Raw genomic sequence first — 14456 nt, 5'->3', positions numbered from 1 at the left:
ACAATAAAATAGTCAATGTTCCTCTCAGGATACGCTTCTGTTTCCCATTAGATAGTGCAAACAAAACTAAATATTTGTGAATAGATGAGGTAAAGGAGAGAGAATCTGTGATTTGATCACTTTGCTGCTTTAAAAGTGGCCATGTTCCTAATATTGTAACTACTAATCAATTGAACAAATTCTACTATAATGCTTTCTCATCAGTGTTAGATGGAATCTGACCATTTCAAGATTCAACTGATAGTTAAGTAATTAATGCATCATTAATAAGGTGATCATCTATATTATTTAAACACCCAAGCTAAAAATTATCAGAAATGGATATAATCCACATATATTTTTATAATAATTTGATATGTTTACTGATGTTATACAACAGTACAAATATAACTGAGTAATAATTCACAGATCTTATTGTTATCTATGTTCAATTTAGTCATAAATCTGAAAGATTTATGCTAAATTTATATAACAACCTATTCAAATTAATCATGACTTCTGAAATAGTCCTAGTAATTTGTCATATATAAAAACTATATAAATATTGAGGCCGGCGCCGCGGCTCAATAGGCTAATCCTCCACCTAGTGGCGCCGGCACACCAGGTTCTAGTCCCTTTCGGGGCGCCGGATTCTGTCCCAGTTGCCCCTCTTCCAGGCCAGCTCTCTGCAGTGGCCTGGGAGTGCAGTGGAGGATGGCCCAAATGCTTGGGCCCTGCACCTCATGGGAGACCAGGAAGAGCACCTGGCTCCTGCCTTCGGATCAGCGCGGTGCTGGGCTCAGCAGCCATTGGAGGGTGAACCAATGGCAAAAGGAAGACCTTTCTCTCTGTCTCTCTCTCTCACTATCCACTCTGCCTGTCAAAACAAAACAAAACAAAAAACTATATAAATATTGAGCCAGATTCAAGTCCTAAAATCTAAAGACATAAAAAGCTATCTATTTTTATTTCATCTAGATTTGTTATAAAGACAGTGTATAGTGTGTGTATATTTTAATGGATGCTGTAGGTTGACAAATTTACCATTTATTTCGTGTACTGCTGTCGCCCATCTACATATGCTATGGTTTGCATGTGGTTTGTGCTCCCAACAGAGAGTGCATCACAACCTTCATCTTCAGTGTGGTGATATTAAGAGATGGTGGAACCTTTAAGAGATGGGGCCTAATGGGAGGAAGTTAGGTCATGGGCGCATCTTAGCTGGAAAAGATTAATGCTGGTCTTCAGGGCAAATTTGTTCTATCGATAGTTTTAAAGTACAGCTGCCTTGTGCACTCAACCTCTTTGGCAAATGACCATTTCCCTTTCTGTCTCTCTCTTGGGATGTGACCCAGCCAAGGAGGCCTTCACTGGAGGTTGAAGGCATGGGGCTGCCAAATACTGGACTTTTACCCAACGAAATTAGGGGCTAATTAGACCTCTTTCTTTATAAAATATCCAGCATCAGATATTTAGTTATAGCAGCAGAAAACAGACTAATATAATAATATAGAAACCCATTCTTTATGCATAGTATCTGTACTATGAACCTTTAATCTAAAACTAAATATTATAAAACTGGTTTCACTAAAAATAAAGGAATTTGCCATGTATGTCCTGAAGATAAGGGTCAATTGTTACTGTTATATCTTTCCTTAGTTGCTAGAAGACATTAACATTTCTCAAAAATGTTTAATTGGCTACAATTTTATAATATAGAATTAAAATTTACATATAACAGTATAGCACAATTACAATACCATCCCACTTTTGGTAAGTTTAATGATGTGTGTTCCAGGAAAGGTCTTAAAAACATTTGGTAAATGAACTTGTCACTTTGCATTATTGTTTCAGTTATGGCTTAAGGAAAAGTTGGAAAATATGAAATAGCTTACTCTGTTAGTATTTTATACCTACCTGTCTGCTCCATAATTGATAAATCTTTTAGGTACTAACACGATTTGTTAAGAGGCATTTAGAAACAAATTAGTATCTTTTCATATATACATAAGATTGTCTCCATTCAATTTTATTCTACATCCTTATTTTAGCACTAAATTTACCTGTGAAGTGTGAATCTTTGAAAGCTGTGTTTGCCACATTTTGCTGACATATTTTTCCTCCTTCTTGTAAGAGATATAAATAAGCATTTTTAAAATAATTTCACATGTTGAATCTTGCTGAGTGATTTCCATCAGAATTTTTCCCTGTTAATATGTCTTCTGTGTTTCCAAAAAGGAACTAGAATTATTCCTAATGTACCATCACTTAGGTTCCAGTTGTCTTAGTGCTTTCCTTATATTGTATTCTGTATTTCAATATTTTAGCTTTACATCCATCTTCTAACTGTTCAAAGAATTTAAAATAAACCTTGAAAATGTTCACTTCCCAATGGCAAGAAATGCTATGTGAAAAAGGTTACATTTTTTCAATGTCTTCAAGTTAGAAATGAGCAAAAGGTGAGTGGTTGAACTTATGTGACCAAAAAGGTTTTTCTGAAGGATAAACTGTTCAGATCCGTTGGGAGAAGCAATTCTTCAAATATATATTTGTAATGTCATAAAATACTGCTGTTATTTCTAGCTAGAAATATACTGCTGGTATCCTTGTAGAATTTAGCTGAGTTTTGATGTTTTTAGTTATAGTATGATCTCAAATATGAACTATTTAGAGTTTAAAAGCATTTATTTATATTTAAGTGCCAGAAGGCAGTTTCTTTTGCCTTAATATGATAGTTAACTATCTTTTTGAATATTTCTCTACTGAATTTTCTACTTTCCTATTGTTTATTCTATGCATATTTGATCAATTAATTCTAATAATGAGAATTTGTTAGTGTATCTCAGTTGGTTTAAAAAGGAGATCCATTCACTACTAACTCTATCACAACTATTTGAACATTTGAGTTAGAGTTTCAAGGTAATTTAAAGAAAAATACCATTACTATTTTAAAAATTCAAAATCTAAACATTTATATTAGAAAATGTTCTTTAAAAAACTCTAAAATTATGTCCTGGGGCTGTCATTGAGGCTCAACAGGTTAAGCTGCCACTTGGGACGCTGGTGGTACTAGACACTCCACTCCCAATCCAGCTTCCTAGTAATGGGCCTGGGAAAGCAATAGCTGATGACGTATATACCTGTGTCCCTGATACCCATGTGGGAGACCAGGATGGGGCTCCTGGCTTCTGGTTTAAATCTGGCCCAGACCTACCTTTGCTCATTTAGCCAATAGAAAATCTGTTTTCTCTCTCTGCCTGTCCATCCCTTTCTGTCACTCTGAGTTTCAAATAAATTCATTCATTCATTCATTTATCTTCAACAAAGTTGATACCCTGTGACATATGGACATTTTAATCACTATGGACATTTTAGTCATTAACTTGAATATAAATTTGTTCCTTTTTTCTAGCTTTAAGATAGAAACAGATGTATTATACCCCATAAAAGGTATAATATTTCATGTTAATATATTTTGAATATAGAATATTTTGAAACAAATAAATGAATAAGCCCCCTCATATTGTTGTCACAGGTGTGGAAGGCAACAGTGATTGGTAGAAATATATTTCCCCAATGTTATTGCAGTTATTGAAATATTTACTCAGTGGTATGATAACAAAGGTTATTATTTTCTTCTAATAAATGTAACCCCTTGATTTATCATATCCATAATTGATTTATTAGCAAGTGTTCATCAATAAAGTAGAGAAAAACCACAGAAACACAAATGATTGTAGTAACATGCATGAAACTGGAGAGAAGACAATTTTAATGAAACCAATTATTAGATTATAGACAAAGAATATTAAAACAATTTTATGTGAGGTTGGGATAAAATTTCATGCTAAATTATTGTGTGTGTCCTTTCCAGCTGCACTCCAATTCTGACAAAGGTGATGGATCTGTCAAGTACATACTTACTGGAGAAGGTGCTGGGACCATATTTATTATTGATGATACCACGGGCGACATCCACTCAACAAAAAGCCTGGACAGAGAGCAGAAGACCCACTATGTGCTTCACGCGCAGGCTATTGACAGAAGGACAAACAAACCTCTGGAACCTGAATCTGAGTTCATCATCAAAGTACAAGACATCAACGACAATGCTCCAAAGTTCACAGATGGACCATACATCGTTACTGTGCCTGAAATGTCAGATATGGGTAAGAAAAAAATCATTTTATACCCGGGGGGTTTTAATATAAAAAATCCAGAACCATCCCTTGAAGATTAGTTCTTACTGGGTTTTTTTTTTTTTTTTTTTGCTCTTTCATGAATAAATCTACAGAAGTTTCAATATATTTTACTATTTTCTTCATAGAGTTTTAATGACTTGGGTCTAACAATTATATGTATTACAATTAATTCTGAGGCATGTAAGCTTGGTTATGGTTTGATCTCAAGGGAAAAAATAGTGAATAGGGAAAATCCTGCAATTCTTGTGTGATTGTGTAGTCTTTTGTTCGTGAAAATTGTGTGTATTGTTAAGAACATATCAACAAATTCAGTGTGACACTTTGCGTATATTATGTCTGAAATTTTTGCCTGTATGTCTTTTAAGCTTACAGTTTTGGACTAAGTTATGATAAAGAGTGTAGTAGAAATAATTGCTATCTTAATAGAACCTTTCCAATCCTTGTAAGCATTTACATACCTTACTTGTTTCAAAACATACAATAGTCCTATGAAACATTTTTGAATATCATTTTTAAATGTGCAAACTGAAATAGTTATTTTTCAAATTCACTCATCTTGAAACTAAGAAGGAATTAACTCCAGGTTCCCCTGCAGGATCACGCTGTAGTCAAAATATCATGGTGCAGTTTGCAAGTCACTGAGGATCTATGGCTTTTCTGCCACACAGACTTTTGTAGTCTGGCTACTTTATTGTATTATAAATTTTATATTAATTTTATTTATTGGAGAGAGAGAGAATTTGAATCTCCTATTTGCTAGCATTAACTCAATCCCTACAACAACCAGGGCTGGGTCAAACCAATGCCAGAGATAGGAACTTAATTCAAGTCTCCCATGTGAGTGGCAGAGGAACAACTACTGGATTCTTTACCTGTGCTCTCCCAGGATGCATATCAGCAGAACACTGCAATTGTGAGCAGGGATGAGAATTGAATCCAAGCACTGAAATGGCATCCTAACTGCACAGCCAAACACTCAGCACATAATTTATTTTTACCTCATAGATGAATTTCTTAAATATGTTTAAAGTAATGCTTGGTTATTATACTAATTTTAACTGTCTTTGTGAGATTCTAGACTTGATTTAGAAGACATGCTTTTCAGTAAGGATTTTATGTATATAATTTTGCTGTATTGATATTGATATTATTTTATGATAAAGTTACTCTAAGAGCCAGATCCATGGTGCAGTGGGTTTAGACACTGCCGGCAATGCCAGCATCCCATGTGAGTGCTGATGGGAGTCCCAGTTGCTCAATTTCTGATCCAGCTCCCTGCTAATATTTCTGATAAGTAGTGGAAGATAACCCAATTACTTGGACTCCTGCACCCATGTGTGAGATCTGGTTGGAGTTTCAGGTTCCTAGTTTTGGCCTGGCCCAGCTTTGCAGATTGCAGCCATTTGTGGGGAGTGAACAGATAGAAGTTCTCTTTCCCTCTCTCTCTGAAACTCCACATTTAAAAAAATAGTAAAATCTTAAAATAGTTACTCTGATCTCTAACAATTCATTCTACAAATTTGAATGTATAGATAAAGTGTTATAAGAGTGCAGCTTCTTCCCTACTCAACTCCCAGATGCCAGACCTTTTTAGTTCTCTTGAGCCAGGTGGTTGCTCCTGGGGAAGCTGTTGGGGTAGCAGTTAAGAAAAGGAGACTAAGTCTCTTTCTTAGCTAGTCTCAGGGGAGAGTGCTGTTGCAAACTGGCTGCCTTTGGACCACAGGGACCAGGCTCCAAGAGCCTGGGGAATATGCCTGAATGTACTTGGGCTTATTGGTCTCAGGAGAGTTGAGAAGGAATTAAAGGGCTCAATACTATAAGTCCTGGTGGACCCAATGAGCACAAAAGGGACAACTGTTGGTGAGTGGGCCAAACAAGAGAGACGAAAGGCGCTGCAGTCATTACTGAGAAGGACAGTGAGATTGAACAGCAGGTGCATTTTTAGGACAATATAGAGATTTATCTAAATTAAAACCATGTTGTTTCTCTTCTTACAAATAACCAAACAAAAATTCTATCAGTATGTGGATTGAAGGCATGAATGGGAAGTGATCATACCAAAACTACTGTCCTTGTATTTGAGAATTTACCAGACTAGAAGAAAAATTTTAATTTCACAGAGAAAAAATAAGAAATATGGGCTGTGGAGTAAGATAAGAAATTGAGATGGCATATTTGTTAGATATTTCCAGTGAATGATGTCTATTCCCTGAGAACAAAAATGAGCAGATGGAGGAGAAGGCAATACAGCTTGGACAGGAGGAGAGGAATGGAGGAGGGGGCCTGTGGCATGGCGGGTAAAGCCACCACCTGCAGTGCTAGCATCCCATATGGGTGCTGGTTCAAGTCCCAATGTTCCACTTCTGATAAAGCTCTCTGCTATCACCTGGGAAAGCAGTAGAAGATGGCCCAAGTGCTTGGGCCTCTGCACCTGCTGGGAGACCTGGAAGAAGCTCCTGGCTCCTGGCTTCATATTGGCCCAGCTCTGGCCGTTCCAGCCATTTTAGGAGTGAACCAGTGGATGGAAGATTAATTCATTCATTCTCTCTCTCCCTCTCTCTGCCTGTGCCTCTCTGTAACTCTGCCTTTCAATAAATAAATCAATCTTTTTTTTTTCCATTTTCTTTTTTTTCCAAACTTTTATTTAATGAATATAAATTTCCAAAATACAGCTTATGGATTACAATGGCTTCCCCCCCATAACGTCCCTCCCACCCGCAACCCTCCCCTTTCCCACTCCCTCTCCCCTTCCATTCACATCAAGATTCATTTTCATTCCTCTTTATATACAGAAGATCAGTTTAGCATACATTAAGTAAAGATTTCAACAGTTTGCTCCCACACAGAAACATAAAGTGAAAAATACTGTTTGAGTACTAGTTATAGCATTAAATCTCAATGTACAGCACACTAAGGACAAAGATCCTACATGAGGAGTAAGTGCACAGTGACTCCTGTTGTTGACTTCACAAATTGACACTCTTGTTTATGGCATCAGTAATCACCCTAGGCTCTTGTCATGAGCTGCCAAGGCTATGGAAGCCCCCTGAGTTCACTGACTCTGAACATATTTAGACAAGGCCATGGTCAAAGTGGAAGTTCTCTCCTCCCTTCAGAGAAAGGTACCTCCTTCTTTGATGACCCATTCTTTCCACTGGGATCTCATTCGCAGAGATCTTTCATTTAGGTTTTTTTTTTGTTGTTGTTGGTTTTTTTTTTTTTTTCCCCCTCCAGAGTGTCTTGGCTTTCCATGCCTGAAATACTCTCATGGGCTTTTCAGCCAGATCCGAATGCCTTAAGGGCTGATTCTGAGGCCAGAGTGCTGTTTAGGACATCTGCCATTCTATGGGTCTGCTGTGTATCTCACTTCCCATGTTGGATCACTCTCCATTTTTGATTCTATCAGCTAGTATTTGCAGACACTAGACTTGTTTATGTGCTCCCTTTGACTCTTAGTCCTTTCATTATGATCAATTGTGAACTGAAATTGATCACTTGGACTAGTGAGATGGCATTGGTACATGCCACCTTGATGGGATTGAATTGGAATCCCCTGGTATGTTTCTAACTCTACCATTTGAGGTAAGTCTTTAAAAGTATTTTGAAAAAGAATGGAGGAATCGCTGATAGTCTACAGTTCTCTTGCTGAGTCAAGTATGGTTGATGGAAAAGTTAATAGTATAAAATAGAGAAAAAGGGGAAGATAGAGTAATTGTATGTCTCTCATCTGTGATATCAGGCAAGATTCTACTGAAAGAGTAATTATGGCAATCTATAAACTGCATATTGGAAATTTTATTAGTATGTATGTGAGAAAATAAATATGTAAAAACAGTACATATAATGCACCTTATAGTGTGAGTATATGGAAGATGATATGAAAGTTAGTGAAAGGAGAAATTACTATCTTAATTAGTAATATTTTCATAAGCTCAGATTTTAGAAATAAAATACTGATAATGATGTAGGTCAGAGATCAGCAAACAATAGTAGGGGAGATAGATATATAGTTTGAAATCTGATTTTAAAAATGTTTTTCTAAAACACAGCCACATACCCTCATTTAAAAATTATGGTAATTTCGACACTGCAGTGGCAGATTTGGATAGTTGAGATGAAAGCTATATGCTTCATGCAGCCAAAAAATATACACTGTGTCTCCTTTTGGAGAAAGTGCTGGCCAGTCTTCATTGTAAGAGATTGGGGCGAGGGGATGATATTCAAGATGGGATTTAGAGGAGTGCTGTAGTCTTGAAAGTGAAGAATTCTGCTCTTCCAGGACAGTTGGTGTTCTGTCAGGCCTGTGGGACAGCAAGCACCTACCCTTTCCCAGAAATATGACGTTGTAAATGCATAGCATAGAGGATGTTCCTTTGGGGTACACACTGTTAGTTATCTAATATGCAACTTTTCCTTCTGTGTTATGAAGAAATTTCATTTCTGCTCAGGTGACACTATGCAGAATTAACTGTTCACCTGCCATCACTCACTTTCATCTAGGGTGGGATGTGGCCTAGTTTGTAGCTATAGCATGTAAAGACTCATGAAAGATACTTGATTCCTGACAAAAAGACACAGCTAAAATATGTGTTTCACCCACTGCCACTGTCTTTGCTTGCTGTGTGGAAAGCACTCATGGTATGGAACAGACATTTATTTGGAATCTAATCTTTAGAGAGTCTGGAATGGATAAGATTTTGAAAAAAAAAATTCCATCTGACAATCTCAAAATATATAAAGCAGAGATATCACATAAAAATACAGAAAAACAGTGGACAAGTTCCAGGCAGGTCTGAATACCAAATCTGAAGCGACACGGTGATGTGAATGCATGGACAATGAGTTGACACAACAGTTAAGGTCATATGACCTAAAATAGTAAATGAGTTCAAATGGAAGACCAAATGTGCTAGTGCTTTGGAACAATGTAAAATGATGTGTCTTTCCCCAGCTGAAGAACAACATAAACAATCAATAAATCCACAGTGTAAGTATAAACACTGAAATGTTCATTGACTCCAATTTCCAAGAAGAAATGACTTGAATTTGAATGAATAAGCATGAAATATAGGTGGCAAATAATTACACTAAACCCAATAAGATAAATTGAAATACTTGTAAAAGGCATGGCAGACAAAGGACTAATTTTTATACCTGTACATATGTATGTGAAAAGATGGCCATGACAATATTCCTTTTGATAGTGAAAATTTGAAAGCGTTGTATAGCTATATCTATATATACTTATGTGTACTGCTAGGAAGTTTTCAAATAATGATTCTTCAAACATATACTGAATCCTTTAGGACTAGTGTTATGGTGCAGCAGTTAAGCCACTTCTGGGGATGCCCAGAACTCCTACTGGGGTGCTGCTTTGAGTCCTGGTAACTCCACTTCTGATACAGCTCCATGTGAATACATGCTGGGAGGCAGCAGATAATGGCTGAAATGCTTGTGTCTCTGCCACCCATGGGAGAGATATGGATGGAATTCTGGGCTCTTGGTTCCAGGCAGATCCAACTCTGGTTGTTGTGACCATTTAGGCAGTGAACCAGTGGATGAGAGATCTCTATCTTCCATCGAAGTACTAACCAAGCCTGACCCTGCTTATCTTCTGAGACCACAGGAGACAGTCACTTTCCTGGTGATATGTCCATAGAAGAAAAATCTCTCTCTCTCTCTGCCTCTCTCTCTGTCCCTATCTCTCTATCTCTCTTTCTCTCTTTCTGCCTTTCTAGTAGGTAAAAATAAATAAACTTAAGATAAGCATATACTCAATCCTTTGCAGCCTTAATATGAATCAATAGAAACTGTGTATGTGGACCTAGAAAGAATCTGTATTGTTTAAGTGAGAAAAAAATTATAGAAATGCATATGGAATAGTCTCCAATTTGTTTTAGATAATTCAAATGTGTTGCAGAGTAGCTGTGCACATGCATGGGAAACATCTGAATAAAATCATGCCCACCCTGAGTAAGGTGATTACTTCTAAAGAGTGAGTCCTTGATTTATCAGATATGAGCCAAATGAATTTTTCTTTATTAAAAACTATAAGCATATGCTTTTTATAAAGTTACAAATCAAAATTTGTAATAGCAAAAAGCAGTTTTTCTTTTAATAAAAGTAATTCTTAACTTAAGCCTATGATGATTTCTAACACTGAATAAGACAAGCAATACTGTAGGTAGAAGACAACAGAAATTTTTGCATCTCATCATCCCTGATAGGATTATTGGTTTTACTATATTCTCACTTATTTGTATCACCTAGTCATTTGAAAAACTCAAAACATAAGCAAAAACCTCTCTCCTTGTGTCTACCCAATTCATTCTGGAGAGAATGAAAACGTTTTATGTGGCAATAGCTGTTAAGTGTGGCTAGTAATAAAATGGTGAGTAAAACAAGTCCACTTTCTTGAGTAGACTCCAGACACATAAATAGAAAGTTTCAATAGGTGTGTGATAGGCATAGATAGGAACCACAGAGCTAGAGAGAGAGTACTGTGTGTGGGTTAGAGAAGTCATCTTTAATAAATCTGATATAAGGTATAGGAGTTTATCTGAAAAAAATTATAATTACCATAAAAAGGCATTCCTTACAGAAGATACAATGATGAACAATACTCCTTTCTTCCCTATGGGTTTTAGTCTAGTTAGAGGTATGTAGGGTGTTTGCATATGTGTGGGCACACATGTGATAAGGGGAAATAATCCGGGACCCCAAATGATAGATTTCCTAAATAGCTTTTCAAAATACGCTTTGAGAATACAGAGAAGGCAGAACCAGAGCTTCTCTGGGTTTGCAAGATTTTATCAAATCAATTGTTTCTTGCGTATCAACAGAGCTAAGCAGTGGTCATACAGCCACTGCAAGTAATTACAGTCTACTATATTATCAGTGAGAATAGCAAAGTATAGCTGTACATGTCTTGTCAGCAAAGTCTGTGATATTCTGGTTGGTTTTATAAAGGAAGATGTAAAAATAAACTGAACTGATTTTTAGAAGCATGTTTTTCTTTATCTTTGATTTATAGAATGTTGTTTCAATTATAACCTAGGGAATCCTGTTCCCCTAGGGAGAGATTTTCAAATTTTCTGCATTAAAATTTTGGACCGGATGATTGTTCTGAGGGGCTGCCCTGGGCGTTGTAGAATGTTTAGCAACATGCCTGACCTCTACCCAGTAGCTCCTATTACCATACCCCACACTACCACTAAGTTGTAATGTCAGCATACATTGCCAAATGCCCTCTGAGCAGGGAATAAGAGCTCTAAGTTAAGAGTCACTGACCGGTTGGCATCACGGCTCACTACACTAATCCTCCGCCTGCAGCGCTGGCACCCCGGGTTCTAGTCCCGGTTGGGGCGCTGGATTCTGTCCTGGTTGCTCCTCTTCCAGTCCAGCTCTCTGCTGTGGCCTGGGAAGGCAGTAGAGGATGGCTCAGGTCCTTGGGCCCTGCACACACATGGTAGACCAGGAGGAAGCGCCTGGCTCCTGGATTTGGATTGGCCATAGCGGCCATTTGGGGACCCTCTCTCATTGCCTAACTCTGCCTGTCCAAAAAAAAAAAAAAAAAAAAAAAAATCACTGACCTAGGGAACAATCAAGTTAAAGAAATGAAAAATTCAAAGTAGAAGCAAGAGTTAGACAATATATTTGTTAAATATCTAGTCACTTCCAAAGAATAACTTGCTACACCACAACACCGGCCTGGCCCCTATGCCTTGCTTTTGAAGACCACATGCATTATGCTGAGTGCCTACTAAGCTGCTGAGTATATATTGAGATTCATGTGTGTGTTTATTTAACTATTTCATCAATTTCAAGAGAGTGATTATATATAGATAGAATTGTTTTGTAATATTACTGAGCACCCATGTAACCTGGATTGGCCCATTCATAAATGCACATTTGTGATTTTTTTATTTTCACTTTATGCATGATACAAAGTCCATTATGATGTCATTCTTGATCATAACACCTTCTACCAATTGTTATATGGCAATATTTCTTTAATTTTCTGTTAATTGTTCAAGCCTCCTATTCCTTCAAAATATATTTTCCATAATTCAGGCTTAAAATATTAGGTAAATTAATATCACTATCACAACACAGAGAGGAAACAATGAGATGAAATCACACCTGCTTTTGGAATCAATAGTCAAGTGAGTGTGTGGAATTTCATACACAAAGATAGGAGAAATAAATATGTATTTGCAAACCGAACTATTGTTTTCCATGTAGAAAGAGCACCATAAGTGCTTAATACATTTAGTAGCATGCAAAGACACATATTATCAATACAAAGCTATCAATAAATTTAATTCAGTGTATCAATAATTCCTTTTATCTAAAACAAAACAATTAATTTTGGGATCTCTGTTTTTAAAAGAATTGTACTAAAATTTCTGCATTTACAGTCTTCCTTTTTACTAGAATGAGGAGAATTATAAGATGAACTTAAATTTGGTTGGATTGCAACCATTCTAAATTTATCATAAAATGCTTTATGTTTACAAATTGTTTCAAAGAAAATTCTACCAGATTAAAATGCAATTTAACTGAAAATAAACTTCACATCTCCTTTATTTTTAAAGAAAGGTTTTGATATGGAAATGTATAAATCTCCTCGTTAAATAATAATTTATTTTATTTAATAATTTATTTATTAATACATTAAATAATGAAATATTTCTTATTAAATAACATATGAAAGCCTTTAAAAGCCATAACAGGCTATAGAAATAATAATTTTTCACTTAAGGGAGAATTAAATAGCATCTTTTATCAGAATTATGAGAATACAATTTATAAACTTGTTGGTCAATGGAACCCTTAAACTTAGTTTTCCAGATAAAGAAGAAGTGAAGTTTTTCTGTATGACCCTTAAATCCACAAAGCCCCTCGCCCTTGGAGAGGTACTGAGACGTCTGAAATCTTTCTCGTGTTTTCATTTCTCCCTCCGATCCCTAAAGCCCCAGGCCCGTTCTATTTGCAGCTGTGTTCTTTGTTGTAGAGCAACGAGTAGAGGCAGCAGCTGTGCTGGCTTTAATGCACCACTTGTTTGGGGCCCTGATTGAGTGCCTGCCACACTATTGGGAGCATCACCCTGGACATGTGCCAAGAATCTAGGAGCCCTCTTAACATCATTACCCTGGGGCATCATCTTCTGAATGATGTAATTTCAATATCATGAGGGTGTATTGATTTTTCATGGTACATTAATGTGCATGTGAGGAGACACATCGTACTGCCAGTGAATTGTAAACGGGACAGAAATCCAAAGTTTCATAAGGTTCTTTCTTTTTTTTTATAATTTTTCTTAGTGTTGGTTAGCCCTGGTTTTATCAACCTCAAAATTAGTGACCCCAAACAAATATTTTCTTGGCTCACAGTTCTGTGGGTTGGGCTGCTCTTGGTTGGTAACAGCAGTAGTGGGTGCTGGTCATCAGCTGGGTTGGCCTTGTTGAATGGTGTCTAGGCCCTACTCTCTCTCCCTCCATCAGCTACTTCACGGTTACTCTGAGGGCAACAGTGCAAAGGGAAAACACATATGCTGTAATCACTCTTGAGGAAGATTATTGAAAGTCTGATTGCATACTTTGCTGTGTTTTGTGATAATTTCCTCACTTGAAACAAGATGTTTTGTAAATATTCATTTTGTACGTGAGTACTACAAAAAGTTTATAGTAAGTGTGTCAACAAAAAACTATGCATGGATTTCAGAATAACAGTGCACCAAAATAAACTTATCTTTTGATTCCATTTCCCATGAACTTTTTGGGGCAGGCACACTTATAAATGCACAGGTCCATTTCTACCTACAATTATATCTGGAGGAAAAGTTTTATAGAAATATAGATTCTAAATTTTTGAAAAATCATTGCTTTGATCTCTGGTAAAAATGCATTATTGCTCCATTGAATACTGATTCATTTATTTTCCTATATATGGTTAAATTTTTTATAGTAGATTTAAGGAGAATTTTTTCTCACTTTTATTTGATGATTCTTTTTTTCAGTGCTTAATGTTAGACATTGGATTGACTTTTATGCTATAGCTGATTCCTTAGTTTTTCTATTTGGTTTTTAATAAAAGTATACTAGACTTCAAATTCTCTACTAAAACTAATCAATTCACAATAGAAAAAAGCCCTAGAATGGGTACATTATCACACAAAAGCTATAACTAATTTTCACACATCAAATCTTCACATTATGTTTATTTAAATATTTGTTTGTTTGATAGAGTATAGAAAGAGAGAGGGAGAGACTG

The 14456-nt window shown here is 36.4% G+C and overlaps 1 protein-coding gene across 4 annotated transcripts in view; it reads left to right on the top strand.

Moving 5' to 3' along the window:
* Positions 1-14456, top strand: part of CDH18 (cadherin 18) — a 974018-nt gene that overhangs the window by 732177 nt on the left and 227385 nt on the right. For all 4 annotated transcript variants that reach the window (XM_089313132.1, XM_017344660.4, XM_017344659.4 and 1 more), the window contains one exon: positions 3854-4148. In XM_089313132.1, coding sequence (XP_089169258.1) covers positions 3854-4148 — 295 coding nt within the window. The remainder of the gene's footprint in view (positions 1-3853; positions 4149-14456) is intronic.

The sequence above is a fragment of the Oryctolagus cuniculus genome, chromosome 14 (assembly GCF_051225735.1).
Source record: "Oryctolagus cuniculus isolate XC-2025 breed Fujian yellow rabbit chromosome 14, ASM5122573v1, whole genome shotgun sequence".
In the NCBI taxonomy this organism is placed as follows: domain Eukaryota; kingdom Metazoa; phylum Chordata; class Mammalia; order Lagomorpha; family Leporidae; genus Oryctolagus; species Oryctolagus cuniculus.
Note: the sequence above shows the minus strand (reverse complement) of the source record. Positions and strands in the feature narration are given on the sequence as shown.